This window comes from Danio aesculapii, chromosome 20, assembly GCF_903798145.1.
Source record: "Danio aesculapii chromosome 20, fDanAes4.1, whole genome shotgun sequence".
Classification (NCBI taxonomy): domain Eukaryota; kingdom Metazoa; phylum Chordata; class Actinopteri; order Cypriniformes; family Danionidae; genus Danio; species Danio aesculapii.
This window is the reverse complement of record NC_079454.1, coordinates 27213412-27229617: the sequence shown is the minus strand read 5'-3', so window position 1 is coordinate 27229617 and position 16206 is coordinate 27213412. Positions and strand designations below refer to the sequence as shown.

General features: G+C 36.2%; 1 protein-coding gene across 1 annotated transcript in view; it reads right to left on the bottom strand.

Annotated features, from left to right (window-relative positions):
• syne1a (spectrin repeat containing, nuclear envelope 1a) overlaps positions 1-16206 on the bottom strand; it is a 205965-nt gene that overhangs the window by 25524 nt on the left and 164235 nt on the right. Inside the window, exons 98-125 of the mRNA XM_056480594.1 lie at positions 14961-15152; positions 13452-13583; positions 13173-13273; positions 11829-11985; positions 11334-11453; positions 11085-11243; positions 9945-10160; positions 9753-9854; positions 9545-9664; positions 9267-9467; positions 8213-8386; positions 8003-8134; positions 7571-7767; positions 7332-7464; positions 7054-7236; positions 6239-6388; positions 5977-6153; positions 5583-5738; positions 5326-5481; positions 4588-4758; positions 4363-4496; positions 3580-3763; positions 3220-3402; positions 2157-2303; positions 1920-2074; positions 1688-1835; positions 700-794; positions 366-600 (exon numbers count right to left, since the gene is read on the bottom strand). Coding sequence (XP_056336569.1) covers positions 366-600; positions 700-794; positions 1688-1835; positions 1920-2074; positions 2157-2303; positions 3220-3402; positions 3580-3763; positions 4363-4496; positions 4588-4758; positions 5326-5481; positions 5583-5738; positions 5977-6153; positions 6239-6388; positions 7054-7236; positions 7332-7464; positions 7571-7767; positions 8003-8134; positions 8213-8386; positions 9267-9467; positions 9545-9664; positions 9753-9854; positions 9945-10160; positions 11085-11243; positions 11334-11453; positions 11829-11985; positions 13173-13273; positions 13452-13583; positions 14961-15152 — 4410 coding nt within the window. The remainder of the gene's footprint in view (positions 1-365; positions 601-699; positions 795-1687; positions 1836-1919; positions 2075-2156; positions 2304-3219; positions 3403-3579; positions 3764-4362; positions 4497-4587; positions 4759-5325; positions 5482-5582; positions 5739-5976; positions 6154-6238; positions 6389-7053; positions 7237-7331; positions 7465-7570; positions 7768-8002; positions 8135-8212; positions 8387-9266; positions 9468-9544; positions 9665-9752; positions 9855-9944; positions 10161-11084; positions 11244-11333; positions 11454-11828; positions 11986-13172; positions 13274-13451; positions 13584-14960; positions 15153-16206) is intronic.

Here is a 16206-nt window from a genome sequence, read left to right as displayed (position 1 = left end):
GACCTCTTCCCAATAGGGAAAACCATCAACAATCAAGAACGCATGATTATATGGTGTCGTGGCTTTGCAATCCAAAAATGTTGTTAAAATAGAGGTCAATGGGGTAGAAACAGCCTTTAACATAATGAAAGGGTAGTAAATTTGCTCAGTGTATTGAGTTTTTCAAAAATTCTCAAGCATTTTTCCAAAAATATGTGTCAAAAGATAAGTCAGCAAAAATCATTCTATTTGCTGAAACACAGAGAAGGTTATGGCCAAATTAAGCCTCGAAATCACCCCAGAGTGGATGAAAACATCCCCAACAGCTCGCAAGGATTAATGTTATTTGCAGGAAGGTTTTATTTCCTCTTTTGTATTTTCTTTACCTGTATGCGGTCTAGCATTCCACGGATCTGCTGCAATGCTACTGTTGCTCCCTGCTGCTGGTCTTCAGGCTCCAATGAGACTTCATGCAGCCAGTGTCGCAGTTTCTCTATCAGCTCTGTGTAGCGCTGCCACTGCCGAACCAGACTGTCAATAATACCCCGTCTCTGCTGGGCTCTTCTCACCACACCTTGCCACTGGTTACTAAGCAGTGCCAGTTTCAGGCCAAAGTCATCCCTTTTAGTAGTGTGGAAAGCAAGAGACAGTCTCTGATTGGTTTTGAATGACAGAATAAGAGTATCTTAATAAGAGTATCTTAACTTAAACCAATGTTACCTGTCTTTCACTTGTCCCTGATTCAGCAGCTCATGTCCATCATTGATGATAGAGTTCAGAATCTGCTGACGACTGAACATTTCTGCTTGGAATAGCTACAAACACACACACACACGAAACAAAATTGGATTAGGTAGATCAATAAACAATAACTCAATGGATTTATTGGAATTTGTTTTATATACAGTATTTGTTTAATTATGTAAAAAAAATCTGCTTCTGAAGTCATTGTTTGACATGTTCAATCCAAGATTGAAACATACGAGCAAATACATTGTACCATGATGTTATATCTGTTTTGTGCTTTAACTAGTAGTAAAAAAAGAGGAATTTATTGAATGATTGCATTTATTTGTGCTGCAATTTGTCACACCACATCAAAGACCATCAATACAGCAATGCATTTTTGCAATTACTGGACAAGAACATATTCATCTTGTTATTTAAGAATTGATACTGATCCTATAATGAAAATATATTTGAAATTAAGTCTACATATTAAATGGTTAAAGCATACCACATAATATGATACATGTACTATTACACCCTGTATTATATATGTTATAAAATATATTAAATACCAAAATTATTGTTCACACCACATCCAGTGTTAAAAAATTGATTAATGGCATAATATTAGTAGCGTAGATAATTACCAAGGTAATATTTTGAAATAAAACACACTACCGTTAAAATATTTTGGTAAGAATGACTTTGAATTGATGAATGAAAATGTTTGTATTTGGTAAAACATAATGAACTAATCAAACGGGACAGTGAAGACAATTATGTTACAAAAAAATCCGATTTTTCAGTAAATACTGCTTTTTTTAGAGCTCTCTAATCATCCTGGGATTCCTAAAAAATATATTTCAGCTTCCACAAAAATATTAAGCAGAAAAACTGTTTATATCATTGTTAATAAGAAGTAGTTGTGTTATTTTAAGGATATCAGTTCAGAGTCTTTTGTTCTTTCATCTGTCAGTACCTCATGCTCTCTCTGCTGGTCCAGCAGGCTTTGGTAATTCCCTGAGATCTCAGCCGCCAGTTTCTCCTCTGTCTGTGTGAGGAAGCTCATCCAGGCATCACACTTCTCCAAGAAAGTCTGTCTTTGTAGAACCAGGGCTTGAAGTTTACTGCTCAGACACACAAACAGATGGATATTACACATTCATGGTTTATTTTAGAATAATTTGAATATTTACTGTAGATCAGCAAACCTGAATCTCTCTATTGTGCGAGCAGAGTTAGAGGACCAGCTTCTGTTTAGGTTCTGCAGGCGCTTGATTTCATTATCGTTGAGGGGAAGTTGATAACCCAACTCATTCAGACGCTCCAGATCAGGAGAAAGACTGCTCAGCTTCAACATTTGAGTCTACAGACACATGTACATGAGAATGTTCAGATTATACAGCCTTTATAACAGATTTATAACAGAAATAGTCAGTAATTTTAACCTTAAGTTTGTCCATGTGTTCCTGCACAGATGAGATTTCTGGAGATCCGACCGGGTCTTGTTCCTTGAGAACCTTTTCAGCTTCTTCTGCCCAGCAGCTCAGAGAATTTAACTCCTTACTAAACTTCTCATAGTCCATTGAACTCACCTTGAGGAAAGAAAAGAGAAGAAAAACACAGTTTTACACATGACAGTTTTGTCAGTCAGGGATTTGTGAAAGTGACAACACAGCCATACGTGCATGTGTAACAAAAGTATGAAAAGAAAATCTATTCAAAATCATTTTCTACTGTTTTAATGTCAGCAAGATTTTGGAAGTGTATATTTACTGTTCTGATTTTTAGTTGGTATTTTATTTATTTGTTTATCTATATTTTTATTTATTTATTTATTATTTATTTTATTTTATTTATTTAATTATTTATTTATTTATTTATTTATTTATTTATTTATTTATTTAATTATTTATTTATTTATTTATTTATTTATTTAGGGCTCAAAAAATCTAAATATAGAAAAAATCTGAAAAGTTTTCATATATTCACAGTGGAAATTTCACAAAATATTCAATTAAATTCAATTCACCTTTATTTGTATAGCGCTTTTACAATGTTTATTGTGTCAAAGCAGCTTCACATAAAAGGTCAAAGTAAATTGGAACAGTGTAGTTCAGTTTTCAGTGTTTAAGTTCACTTCAGTTTAGCTCAGTTCAGTGTGGTTTAAAAATCACTACTGAGAGTCCAAACAAATATCTTCATTGAACTTGATCTGTACTTAATATTCAAGTGATTTTTGCCATTAAAATAAAATCTATAATTCTGACCAATACAATGTGTTGTTGGCTATTGGCAAAATATACTAATGCAGCTTTATATTGGTTTTGTGGTCCAGGGTCACAAATTACCCCAAACATTTAAATACTAGTATATACTTTATACAAATTCTGAGTTGAAACTATTATTGGAGCATGTTTTAATATGGAATACTTGTTTGTTTGTTTTTTGTTGAATTAAATGTGTCTCTTCTTTGTGAAATTAACTAGCCATTATCTGAATCGTCCAAACCTCTATGAAAGACTGCTGTCTTTGCAGGGCATGTCCAACTGCTGCTAATCGCTGAGTGAGGGACAGGTGCTCTGTGTGGAAGGTTGTCATTGCAGAAGGGTCCACTTGTTGTCTCAGCTGCTCTGAAAACTCATCCAGCTGTTGCAGGACAGACTCTACTGATCCCTCTGTCACCATAAGACCCTAAAGAAATGGCAGTTTTACAAAGATCAACACTGCAACCCTTGCTACAAATTTTTCACAGCTACATACAACTGCCAGAATTGACAAACGCTAACACACTTTTTAATCGCTAACATAATTCAAGCTCACAAACATTTCAGAGACTTCCAAGCCCACCATGCTTTCATAAACCCACACCTTGACTTCTTGTTGTGTGATGTCCCTGTGGGTGGCACTCTTGAGCAGATGCTCCACCTGTTCCTCTAGTTTCTGGGTGTCAGTGCTGCACTGAGCATGAAGTGCTTTGTAATGTTGCCACAGCTGAAGAAGGTTCTTGCTTCTCCTCAGCTGATCTGAGATCTGCTCAAGCAGCGTGTTCCACCTGACAGCAGATCAGTAGATTATTGATTTTGATCACTTTGTATTGAGGGTGCAATGATGAAGATTTTTAGGGTAAATGCCAATTTCTGAAAACCCTATTTGCAGATACAGATAGACTGTGATTACATATAATATTAAATTATACACAGTATCTCCTGACAGAAACATCCCTACTGGAATCCTCAATCATGGGTGAATCATTTTGCCATAGAACATGAAAACTTAGCCGGTATGATTTTTTTGACAAATCTGGCAACTCTGGCCAGAAATAACACGGAGGGGGATTAAAAACAGACTTAAGGAACCTTGTGTTTGCAAACTGAAGAACTGTTGCTGTTAACACAGACTGGTCAATAATTGGTTTATACTAGATTTGTTTAGACTTCACTTTGTAATCAGCATTATTATTAGTTTACCAGTGAAAAAGTTTGAGACAGTGCCACAGCAAACAGGTTATCTGAGATTGGCATATTAAGTGTATATATACCTAATATGTCATATTAAATATAAAAAAATGATTATCAGATTACCACAAATGATAGTAGATTAAATCGCAGCACCCTTACTTTTACATAGTTTGCAAGACAAGTCTGAACTCACCTGAGATTGACATCCCCCAGTGCTGTGTTAAGTGAATTGCTCACTGATTGATGACAGTCTTTAAGCAGCTGCTGTGTTATGGAGCCCAGCTTTCTTAAACTGCTCTCCTGTTTCTCCAGCTCATCTTGCAAACTCTAAAGGCACAAAAACCCAGGGTGATTTTTTGAAATTCTTACTCCAAACTTGGCTAATGAAATAACATGCATGCTTGTGACAGACTGGCACCTCAAGATTCTCCACTTGAACCTGCACAGCTTCAGGGGAGCCGGTGAGAAGACGCAGACAAGAGATAGTGTAACGCCCCTCCATCAGGTAGCCCTGAATCTCCTCATATGCCTGTTTATACAGACTCCACTGCTCCAGCACTGACCGAAGACTGACCGTCTGCTGCCCGATCTGCAATTACACACAAACCTCAATTAGGACTGACCATCAAGCTGGATGCTTGTGGAAATCTAATTATTTAAGTTCTTACTTTTTAAGTTCTTTCTCATTTTTTATGTGAGATAAAAATCTCACATATTATCATATATATGAATATGAGATCTAATAAAAAATAAAATAAAAACGAAGCATACAAGACGTGAAATTTGATTCACACCTTGCATTTTGATCTTGCACATGCATTTGATTTTGCACTACTTAGTTTGTCCTCAGGTCACCAATGATGAACAAGGCCATTGCTTCACAGTTGGAAAAGAAATTAATGAGATGGAAGAACAACAAACTACTGAAGATGCCAAAAACAATAGACAGGCTGATGGGGATTACCGTAAGCTAGGTATACACACAAAACTATGCTTAGTGTTTAAATTTAATACATTTTAATATTAAAACATTTTAGATGTAGTTTTCAATGTTATTTTATGTTAACTATTGTTTATCTGTTAACCATATTAGAATGCAGATTACAAATGACAAAATAACTAGAGGTTTTGCCAAAATGCATTATGTGAAACTTACCATGTGATCCAGATTGGCCCAAGACTGGTTTAGGCTTTTGAGAGTGGCCATTATAAAAGAGCCAGCATCCCCCTTCTTATCCTGAATTAGTAAGCATCCTTTTTCTTCAGCCTTCTCCAGCTCCTTCTCTTTCTCCTTCACCAACACTTCCATTTCCTGGTATGCACAAGCATACAGACAGGTCAGATCAATCAAAACAAAATGCACATGAAATATTTCTGGATTGTCTGTGTAATATTTATTGGCGCAGTGCTTGCCTGACAGTCTTTCAGTGCATTCTGAGCAGAGGAAACATCCTCAATCCTGTGCTTCTTTTTTACTTTCTCTTCCTGTGCGTTAAACCAGGTCTTCAAGGTCTGAACCACATTCTCATATTCCAACCAGCTTTCAAGCAGACCCTCCAAAACCTGAATCTGTGAACACAGAGGACACCGGCTTGATAAAAGATAATGATACTCAATGGTGTCCAAAAGCCACAATCGACTTTTTTATTGATACAAATTTTACAATTTACATGATCATAACTTAAGTGAAAAGCTGGTTTGCAAAATTTCATTTAATTTTCATTCATAGTATTTGATTTGTCACCTTTTTTCATTAATCATTGCAATACTCAAGAACTCAATTTTATTTTTAATATTTATATCCAACCTTCTCTGTAACAAGTCCCTGCAATATCTGCCAGCGGCGGTTCATGGCACCAAGACGCTCAGCGAAGTCTGTTTTGTCACTGCGTTTTCCCTCCACATCCTGACTGCTGATTTGTAGAACTGACTGATTCACAAAGTCCACTGTCAGCTGCTTACAAGACAGGTCAATCCGAAAACCCTGTTGAGAGAGATAAATCAACTACATTCTTCTGCTTCTTAGAAAAGAAAATATTTATTTCATGTTGTTGCAGGTTTTTACTCACCTTGTATTTTTGAAGGTACATTTGCACAACCTCAGAGCCCACAGCCCCCATGATCTTTTGCTGGTCCTCTTGGATAACATTCTCCATGAGGGATATCCAGCTCATTAGCTCAGTTATTGCATGGCGGGATGGCAGCTTCTCCATCTGCAGCTGTTGGTTATAAGATTAATGATTCAGTTTGAATTGCCACTTGAACCTTGGCATCAGATTTGAAGTGTAAAATGAGCTATTTTGTGGCTAAACGTATTGCTCTTTCAGATTTAAAATTTGGTCTGACGTTATATTAAATGATTTATTTACAATGCACTTACATTTAAATGAATAATTTGGTATAACAAACCTTTTATGTCCATACATGTTTTACATTACAGTACTTAAAAATACATTGTACTGAATACTTAATATAAATATACATGTATGGAGTTACACATGTAATTATTTTTGTAATAACATTTATAATTACACTGCTGACCAATCCCTTTCATCTTAATCCACCATTAAACCGACCCATACCACCAAATCTGCCGTCTATCTTAACCATATCCCACCTCAATAGCATCATAAGTGTTGTGCAATAAAATATGAACACAATAAGTACATTATACTTATTTTTTTAATGTGCCTAATGGGTAAAGCTACTCAATATAAAGTGGGACCCAAAATGTTTAAGAAGAGAGTGTTTAATTAATTATGCAATGGGATTTATTATGATTTGCATCATTTAATTCTCAAAAAAGCATGTCTTACGCCTTGACATGCTACAATAGTTGTTGTAGAAAGAAAAAGAAGAAACATACATCATCACAACATCATACCTGGTGTAGTTTCTCCTGGACCACAGGGATACGAGTGAGAAGATCAGCCCATTGAGTGTCCACCTTGGCCAGATTTGCCCTGAGTGCTGCAGTGTCCACTTTCTTCAACCGGAGCAGCTGATTTCCTTGACTTTGAACTGATGCTCGCAAAGAAGACTTAGCATCTACCTCTTTGGAGAATTCCTGCAGATTCAGAAACAATAAATATACAAATTGTGTCTATGAAAAGTCAAAACCAAAGCATATTTTAAAGAAAGATTGTAAATTGCTGTTCTTACAAGGAAGGCGTGAAGATGATCTCTCACGGTCTCCAGCTCTTGAGGCACTGTAACAGACTGAGTACTCCAGAACTCCAGACGGTCAAGAGCTGAACTCAGCCATTGGCTAAGCTCAGCTGATTCACTCTGATACCTGAAATGAAATACGAAGACGCCATGTGATTTCAATGAACGTGAAACAATTATACCACATTTTAGCTAGTCGAGCAAAAAAAGAGCCAGTGATCAGATGTTCTGACCTGATCCAGTGTTTGAGGGTAGAGTCCAGGCGGTGTAGCTCTTTGTTGATCTTGGTGGTGGTGCTGAGCCAGTGGTCCCCAAGCTGAGTAAGCTGAGATTCCAGCTCTGAGCAGGAAACATGTAAAACCAGCCTCTTCCCATCCTCCAACAACTTATACAACTGCTGCTGCCGCTCAGAAAGACTGGCCTTTAGACGCTATAGAGAGTGAGATTTAGACAGCAGATATTAATTACAAATTCAGATTTGAATTCTACATTCTGTTTGCTAATTCACATTTACTTCATATTCCTGAACTGAGCCATTCAAAGCATTGTTAATTTGATTTCTGATGCTGCAAACCACACAATATAGAACCAGTATAGTAATTTAATAATGTACATAATAGTAGGTGTTGTATTGTTAATGATCTTTACACACGATATAGTTTCACCTGGTAAAGAGCGATTCTATCACTCAGTCTATCCTCAGTCTCCTCCACCAGGCCTACACTTGGGATGCTGCTTTCCACTGTCTCCAGCTGTCTGTACAGCGCCTGATAGTCACCCACCAACCTGCTCCACCACTAATGCCACAAAGCACAGTTATTCACATCATATGCATTGCACATCATCTATAATTAAACACAAATCCACACACACACCTCCAGGATGCCCTCCAGTTCCACTCCTCGTTTGTGGGCCTGTTTAAGTACAGCTTGTGCCTGAGCCACAGTCTCCTCTAAGCTCTGGACCTCTCGCTGAACCACTAACCCACTGATCTGCCTGAAAAAGGCCTGTGTCAAGACCACATGTGTTTCTAGCCCCTGGAAAAACTCCTGGAGGCAGAGAAGAATGAGAGACAACATAAACACCTGCTCTTTAAAAGGGAACATCAAAATATAATCAATCATTGAAGTTTTTCCAATGCACTTCAAAAAGTCTCACCGTGCATGACAACTATTTCAAAACAATTTGTGTTTACACATATCCACAAAAACTGCCAAAAATGGCTAGTAAGAACAGCTGTCAGATTGTTAGTAATCTGTATTTGTAGGAAAGTGACGAACATGTGGTTTGCACTTATGTGTCTTTAAAATTGCTTTTTGCATACGGCTATGGCTTACTTTGACACTGCAGGCAAGTGTTGTCCATATCAGATTTTTTTTTGCCCACATGTGACTCTGTAAACAGCCCAAACCGCATTAAATGTGATCTTTTCAATTCAGATTTTATGCTACTTTCATATGTGGTATTAAATCTGATACATATCTGATGTTTTGCACTGCGACCGCAGTGTGAATGGTTATGTAGGACTTTTGCATAATTTTGCTGTGCAACGCAGCCTATAATGCATCTCCACTGTTGGTTGTAATACTTAAGTAAATCCACACTTTGCTGAAGAACGTTAGCAAAGTCTTGAGCAACAACATACACCATTGTTGTGTATCTTTAACCCGCCTTGCCTTAAAAGTCAGCACATACTGTGCATGTCTACATACAGTATTTCACACATACCCCTCATGCACGTGATATCACAGTTCTTAATGACTCCAATATTGAGTGTTTAGAACAAAGTGATAATAGTTGTATTTTTAAATACTTTTAAAATATAAATATGTTGAAAACGAACAGGCAAAATGCATAAAAAACTTTCCTGTTTTTGACTAAAACATTGTCTTGTAAATAGCCCCTAAATACAAAACTAGCCTGTGGTACCTTGTGTTTGTCTAGGAGGATCTGAACCTCAATCACTGATCCCACTTTCATCTTTTGATCAGCAGCCATTTTGTCCTGAGCAGTGTCAACCAGATCCACCAGGTCTTGTAAAGCTCTCTCATACTGAGCCTTTAGAACTAAACTCTGGTTCAGCCCACTCCGCTTGGAGCCCACCATCTCCACCAGCTCTTCATAAGCATCCTGTCAGCAAAAGCATCAAAGTCAATGGGAGGACATAGATCAGCTATAACTGCTGATTCTAAAGAAGATGTGTGTACCTGCAGTTTCAGCAGCTCTTGGGTGCAGATCTGATTGGGCTGCAGTGTCTCTCCTCTGCTCCTCATCTCGGAAACCTTCTGTTCAAATTCCCTCAGACTATCCTCTGCTTCGGCTAAAATCTGTTAATATTGAATTTTGCATAGATGTTCTTTACAGTCTTTTAACATAGCATTACCAGGAGTCATTTACTTTGAATGTGTGTCTGACCTCCAGCTGTTTCGAGGCGGGCCGATCCATAGCTGCATTCATTTTCTGCAAAAGCTGATACTTCGAATCACTGAGTGCAGTCAGCAACAGCCTTAACTCAGTCTAAACAGATAAAGAGCAAGTGAAAGAATGAAAAAGACAGAAAATAACAATTCTTTAACTAAAAAATGACCAGACACAAGAGAAGTATACCTGGAAAACAGTGAGTTCCTGCAGCTTGTCTTTCATGCCATCGCATTGCTGTTCCAACACTGTGTCCAACAGCTTCAGTCTCCCCTCCAAACCATCAAACACCTCCTCAACCACATCACTCTCTCTACCTTCAACCCATAGCCGCTCTCTTCCTCCAAGCACATCCCGACATTTACAAACCTCCTCGTTGACATTCTTTACCTCCTTATTCAAACCCTGAGACGAAAGCAGACAGGAGTCAGCGCCAAGTAATGTGTATCTTATAAAAAAATCTTCAAATTTTTTTCTGTTCTTATTTTTAAACAAACTACAAAACCCAAGTTCACGCAGATCAGTGAAAATGCTGCAGTATGGATGTCAGACCATTAGTTGGCAATCTCACTTTTTTTGGGAAACACACTCTTGTTTATTTATTTATTACATATTTATTGCCACATCAGCAACTTATGGCTATTTCGTGGCAAAATGGATATACATTAAAATATTACATGATAAAAACAAATTCGTATTATATATAAAAAAATAATAAAAAATTACTTAGACAAATATATAAAATATAAATAGATACAATTTACAAAAAAATTTATTCAAAGTAAAATATGATTTTTCAGTTCTATTTTTGATAAAAAAAAATGTAAAACTCTTCTTGGTGGAACCTTTTTAAAAATGTCCATCAAAGTACTCTCCTTATAAAAATTTTGTCTAATGGAATTTAAACTTCTACATTCCAACAAAATATGTTTGATGGTGAGACCAGTCTGGCAGTTATTACATTTAGGTGATTCTTCGTTATTTAATAAATATGAATGTGTCAACCTAGAATGTCCAATTCAACATCTGGTATAGACCGTCTGATCATGCCTGGTTTCGAAATTATAATTTGCTAAATGTCTTTAATTTATTTTCGGGTTAATTTCATATAATTTGTTGTTGATGCAGTTGTCCCATTCTCTTTGCCATGTTTCGATTATGTACGAAACACACTGTTGTTTGGTTGTAGACTACACATAATACACAATACACTGAAATTAGCACTTAGTTTGTGTTTCCAGGAGTAAAACCAAGAGTCATGTAAAATGGCCAAATCTTTTTATAAGTTTCAGGTATTAGAATATAAAAGACTCCAGCTAAATGACTGACCTCTAAGTGGACTAGATGAGCCTCTGAGTCGTCAGATAGTAATACTGGGCCAGATACAAGCTCATTCTCAGCATTGTCCAGCCAAGTGGAAGCTGATGACACCGCCTCATAGAGAGCCTTCTCCAGATCACGAGACCGCTTACTGTCAGCGCCCCCTGTCTGTAAGGAGGAAAGAAATGAGCTGGTGCACAATACAAATTGCTGGTGGAGTTTAACATGTTTGCAGACATACATGTTCAGTGGTAATACCTGAGGCAAGTCTTCCAGGTCTTGGCTGAATCCTTCAAACAGACTTCGGGGTGATGGGATATCCTGGCTCAGTTGTTCACCTCTGAAAACTCCACAAGGGCTGGACACTGGCTGGTAAAGCTAAAGAAGTGAATGATCATTATTTATTTTAAGCACAGAGGCAGCTTTTATGCTTTTTGGAGGTTTTTTTTATAATTAATACATTTTTAGGGATATTTAACCTTTAATGGATAGAATAGTGCAGAGAATAGACAGGAAACAGTTGGGAGCAGAGAGAGGGAAAGGGTCGGCAAAGGATCTCGAGCCGGGAATCGAACTCGGGTCGCTGTGAGCACCATGGTGCTATATGTCGGCGCACTTAACCACTAGGCTATTGGCGCCGACTGAGAGGAGTTTTGATCAAGAAAACTATGGTGATGCTAAATTTGTTTTCAAAACTATAACATGTTAAAAAACAAAGCTTAATCAAACTGCAGAAGGTCATAAAATATGTACCGTGTTACATGGCGTCTGCTCCATTGTGTTCAGTGACAGCTGTAGTTTGTTTTTTAGGTCTTTGCTCAGGTTCTCCCATCTGACTCTCATCTGATCTTTTGTGCTCATGCAGGCAGGCCACTGGCCATCATCCACTTCAAAATGTTCTGCAGGAGAACTACATAATGATACAGATAAGGTAAATATAGTTAATAAGATAAACTACACACATAAATCAGACCAATAAGAATAAAAAAATGTTTTAAATATTTCCAGCGAAATGTCACTAATTGAAGATCAAGTCATTATTAATTAAAGAACAGATTAATTTTCATTTTATTCAGACTTTTGGGGCTCATTCACACAGAATGTGCTTTTCTATTCCAGTATGCTACTTTCCCATTGTCTTTCAATGTAAACACTCGTTGATGAACTTGCATGATCGTTACGCTCACGTCTCACATCTTTTAGACACTGTCAAATTAAAAGAACTTCAACTTTTACACACAGCACCACTCATCAGTGTCAGTTCAAAGAGACGAGAGAGGTGCCTCCGACAGAGATTTCGAAGAGGTCAAAGACGGCATACTGAAGAGAGTCAGCCATCTGCTGGCACTAAAGGAGGATATGGTCCAGATAACAGTTCTAACCAATTGCAACCTGGAAGAGGCATGGGAACGTTACCTCCAAAAGAAGATATCCTTCGCCAGCTAAAAAATACCACTTTGGTGGACAACCCTGATGAACTGTCCAAATGTTGATTCACATATTTAGAGATATACTACTGTACAAGCTACCTTGATATAGATATACTACAAGCCATCTTAATATAGTTATACCCAAGCATTTCAGCAGTAACTTATGCAACTTATTACATTAAAGACTTACTAGTATTCAAAGGCTTGAATACTGTATAAAAGACGAAGGATAAAGTAAAGGATTTTGTTTTGTTCGTGTATTTGTTTTATTCTTCTTTGTCACTGGATTTATTTTATTAATAAAATGGTATTTTATATAAAAAAAACTCTGAAGTGGACATTGGCTTCATTTGTAGAATCCATCAAGATACCTTGTGTGGTAAGGTATGAATCTAATTATTCCTTGAACAACATTACAATAGATGGTCCTAAACAAAACTCTAGCTAAGAAATATAACCAAGAGAGGATTCTGGTTTCATTATTTATTTAGGGTATTAAATAAAGGCATCCAGCACAAGATGTAAAGTGAAGTGAAGTGAGCCGTAATATTGCATTATTTTTATATTTTACTGTACCTTTGGCATGTGTTGTTTAGAAGAGAAGCTACACTGTGTGTAAAAAAATAAATATGTAAATGTGAAAACTGGACAAATAGTCAGGACATACTTTTCTCCATTAGGTGTTGTTCTCTGTGAGAGAATCTCCTCTCCTCTAGAAGCTACAGACTGCAGCAACTTCTTCTGTTCGCTAAGCTGCTCCTCTAATTCCTGCATTACATAAAAGAAGATGTAATATTTTCTAGCTCACAGAATAATCCATTCAAATGCAACTATATAAAGTCTTATGATTTTTACCTAAAAACAATGTCTGTATGAAAACAGGTATCGCTAGTTAAGCTGATTAATTACATGGATTCATTTGAACACAATTTGTTTATTTGTCTACCCTCTGTCTTTGCACTGTGTCCTGATGCTGCTGGTTGCGTGTGGATCGAGCCTGACTGAGCCAGTCCATCATATTGGGGCTCTGAGACAAAGACGAGTCTGACTCAGTGTCGTCCTGCTCCTGAAGTGAGCCCTTAAAGAGATAGAAAATGTCAATTAAAAAAAAGGTTAACATCAATTTATGTGTCAATGAGTGGATTCATTTTCATTTTATAGAGTGTTGATAAAAGCTTATTTTTAAAAAAAAAATTGTTCACCTCATTTTACTGCAGATTCAGCACAATTTGATGTCAATATACAGTGGTCCCTCGTTAATCGCGAGTGTTACGTTCTGAAAATAACCCGCAATTGGCGAAATCCACAAAGTAGTCAGCTTTATTTTTAAATTATTTTAGTTGTTTTAAGGCTGTGAAATCGAATGTAATGAACTGAAGATTCATTTATTCAACAATGGCATCCTACAGCCGCGTAACTTCTACCTTCCTTTAGCATATTCAGAAGTCCAACTTTTTGTGTGATGGTTAGCATCTTCCTTTGCCTTTTGGGTGCTACCGCAGGTGCCTTTGTCCGTGCAGAATGTTTCATCGACATTGTGGAGCTTGTTGGGGAGAACAAACAAGGTACAGCACTTCAGAGTCACACTGCTAGCGATCAAAGATTTATGTAAATTTGGCAAACTGAATGCATTCTGTACTGTACAGGAGACACGGCACGGAGGAGATTGCTTGACAGTGGTCTACAGCCAATCAGGATGCAGAACACAATGTGCCAATCAGGACGCAGAAATCAATGCGCCAATCAGAACGCAGAACACAATGCACCAATCAGGACGCAGAACACAATGCGCTGTAAAAAAAAATGAGCGAAACTGCGAGGCTGCAAAAGTTGAAACGCTTATGGTGAGGGACCACTGTACAGTATATGTTGTACAACACAACCGTGCGTAACTACTGCTTTGACTGTTTGACATGACTAAGCAGTTATGCATTTTTATCATAAATCACAGTAATGTTCATCTATGAAGGACGTAGGCTGTCACACACACTGTACGTGCAGAAGTTTACATTAATGGAAAGCAGCTCACACTGCCCTTAGAAAACAGTTTAAAAAAAGTTCATGACCTCTTTAAAGGTCAGTCATGACTGACAATAGGAGATGGACCCAAATCAGCTTGCATCAGGCTTTTACATGTCACCAACATGTCTAATTTAAAAGAGCTGGGGAAAATTCCAGACATGCCCCCACTATTTGTTAAAAGGCCTTTGTTTGAGATGGATGTTGCTGGAGTGCAGTGGAACATCTTCCACAACAATGAACAGCGCTGGCCATTCTTCCACACTGCGCTTCACAAAGCATCCATTGAAGCGAGGATGTGCTCTTTAATGTTTTTAGCTCTGTGTGTGTGTGTGCAAAAGGATCCCAGTGACCTCCAATTGATCTTATAGTTGAGAACGAATTAAGAATAGTGCAGCTCTTCTATCATTGAATGCTTCTTTGTTGTGTCTCTCACCTGGATGTGTGTCTGTTTGTCTTGGAGGATGCGCTGTAGCTCCAGCAGGCTGGATTTGAGGCTGTGTAGTTTGAGGGAGAGCTGCTCGGCATCACCCCGTGTGCCAGCCTTGCCCTCCAACAGCAAACTCTCACTGTGCACGGACAGCTCAGACAGACACAACACCTTCTGCTCGATCTCCAATAACATGTTCTAGAGCAGGAGCAAAACATTACTATTAATATTGAATTAAACCATTTTAAATGACAGTTAGTCAAACGTAAAATTACTGTAATTAGGATTTGGGCTTGGTTAACCTATCCTTATTGAGTTGTTTGATTCAAAACTATGTGGTTTAAGTCTAAGTTGTGTTTTAAGTGGTATTATTGTAAACACAAACAACAAGAGTACCCGATGAGTTAACCAAGATAATGTTGTAGGTAAAAATTTAATTCAAAATAAAATAAAATAAAATAAAATAAAATAAAATAAAATAAAATAAAATAAAATAAAATAAAATAAAATAAAATAAAATAAAATTACAAAGTTGTGGATAAAAATTTTATTTACTGTAATAAAATAAAATAAAATAAAATAAAATAAAAATTTAAAAAATGAAACAATTTAAAAAATAAAATAAAAGAAAATAACAAAGTTGTGGATAAAAATTTAATTCACTGTAATAAAATAAAATAAAATAAAATAAAATAAAATAAAATAAAATAAAATAAAATAAAATAAAATAAAATAAAATAAAATAAAATAAAATAAAATAAAATAAAATAAAACAAAAATTACGAAGTTGAGGGAAAAAATTTATTTCACTGTAATAAAATAAAATAAAATAAAAATTACAAAGTTGAGGGTAAAAATTAAATTCACTTAAAAAAATAAATAAATAAAATTTACTGTAATAAAATAAAATAAAAATAAAATAAAATAAAATAAAAATTTTAAAAATGTAAACAATTTAAAAAATAAAATAAAAGAAAATAACAAAGTTGTGGATAAAAATTTAATTCACTGTAATAAAATAAAATAAAATAAAATAAAATAAAATAAAATAAAATAAAATAAAATAAAATAAAATAAAACAAAAATTACGAAGTTGAGGGAAAAAATTTATTTCACTGTAATAAAATAAAATAAAATAAAAATTACAAAGTTGAGGGTAAAAATTAAATTCACTTAAAAAAATAAATAAATAAAATAAAAATAAAATAAAATGGGTTTATCAAATTCAGAGACCTGTGTTCTCTTTTAAGTG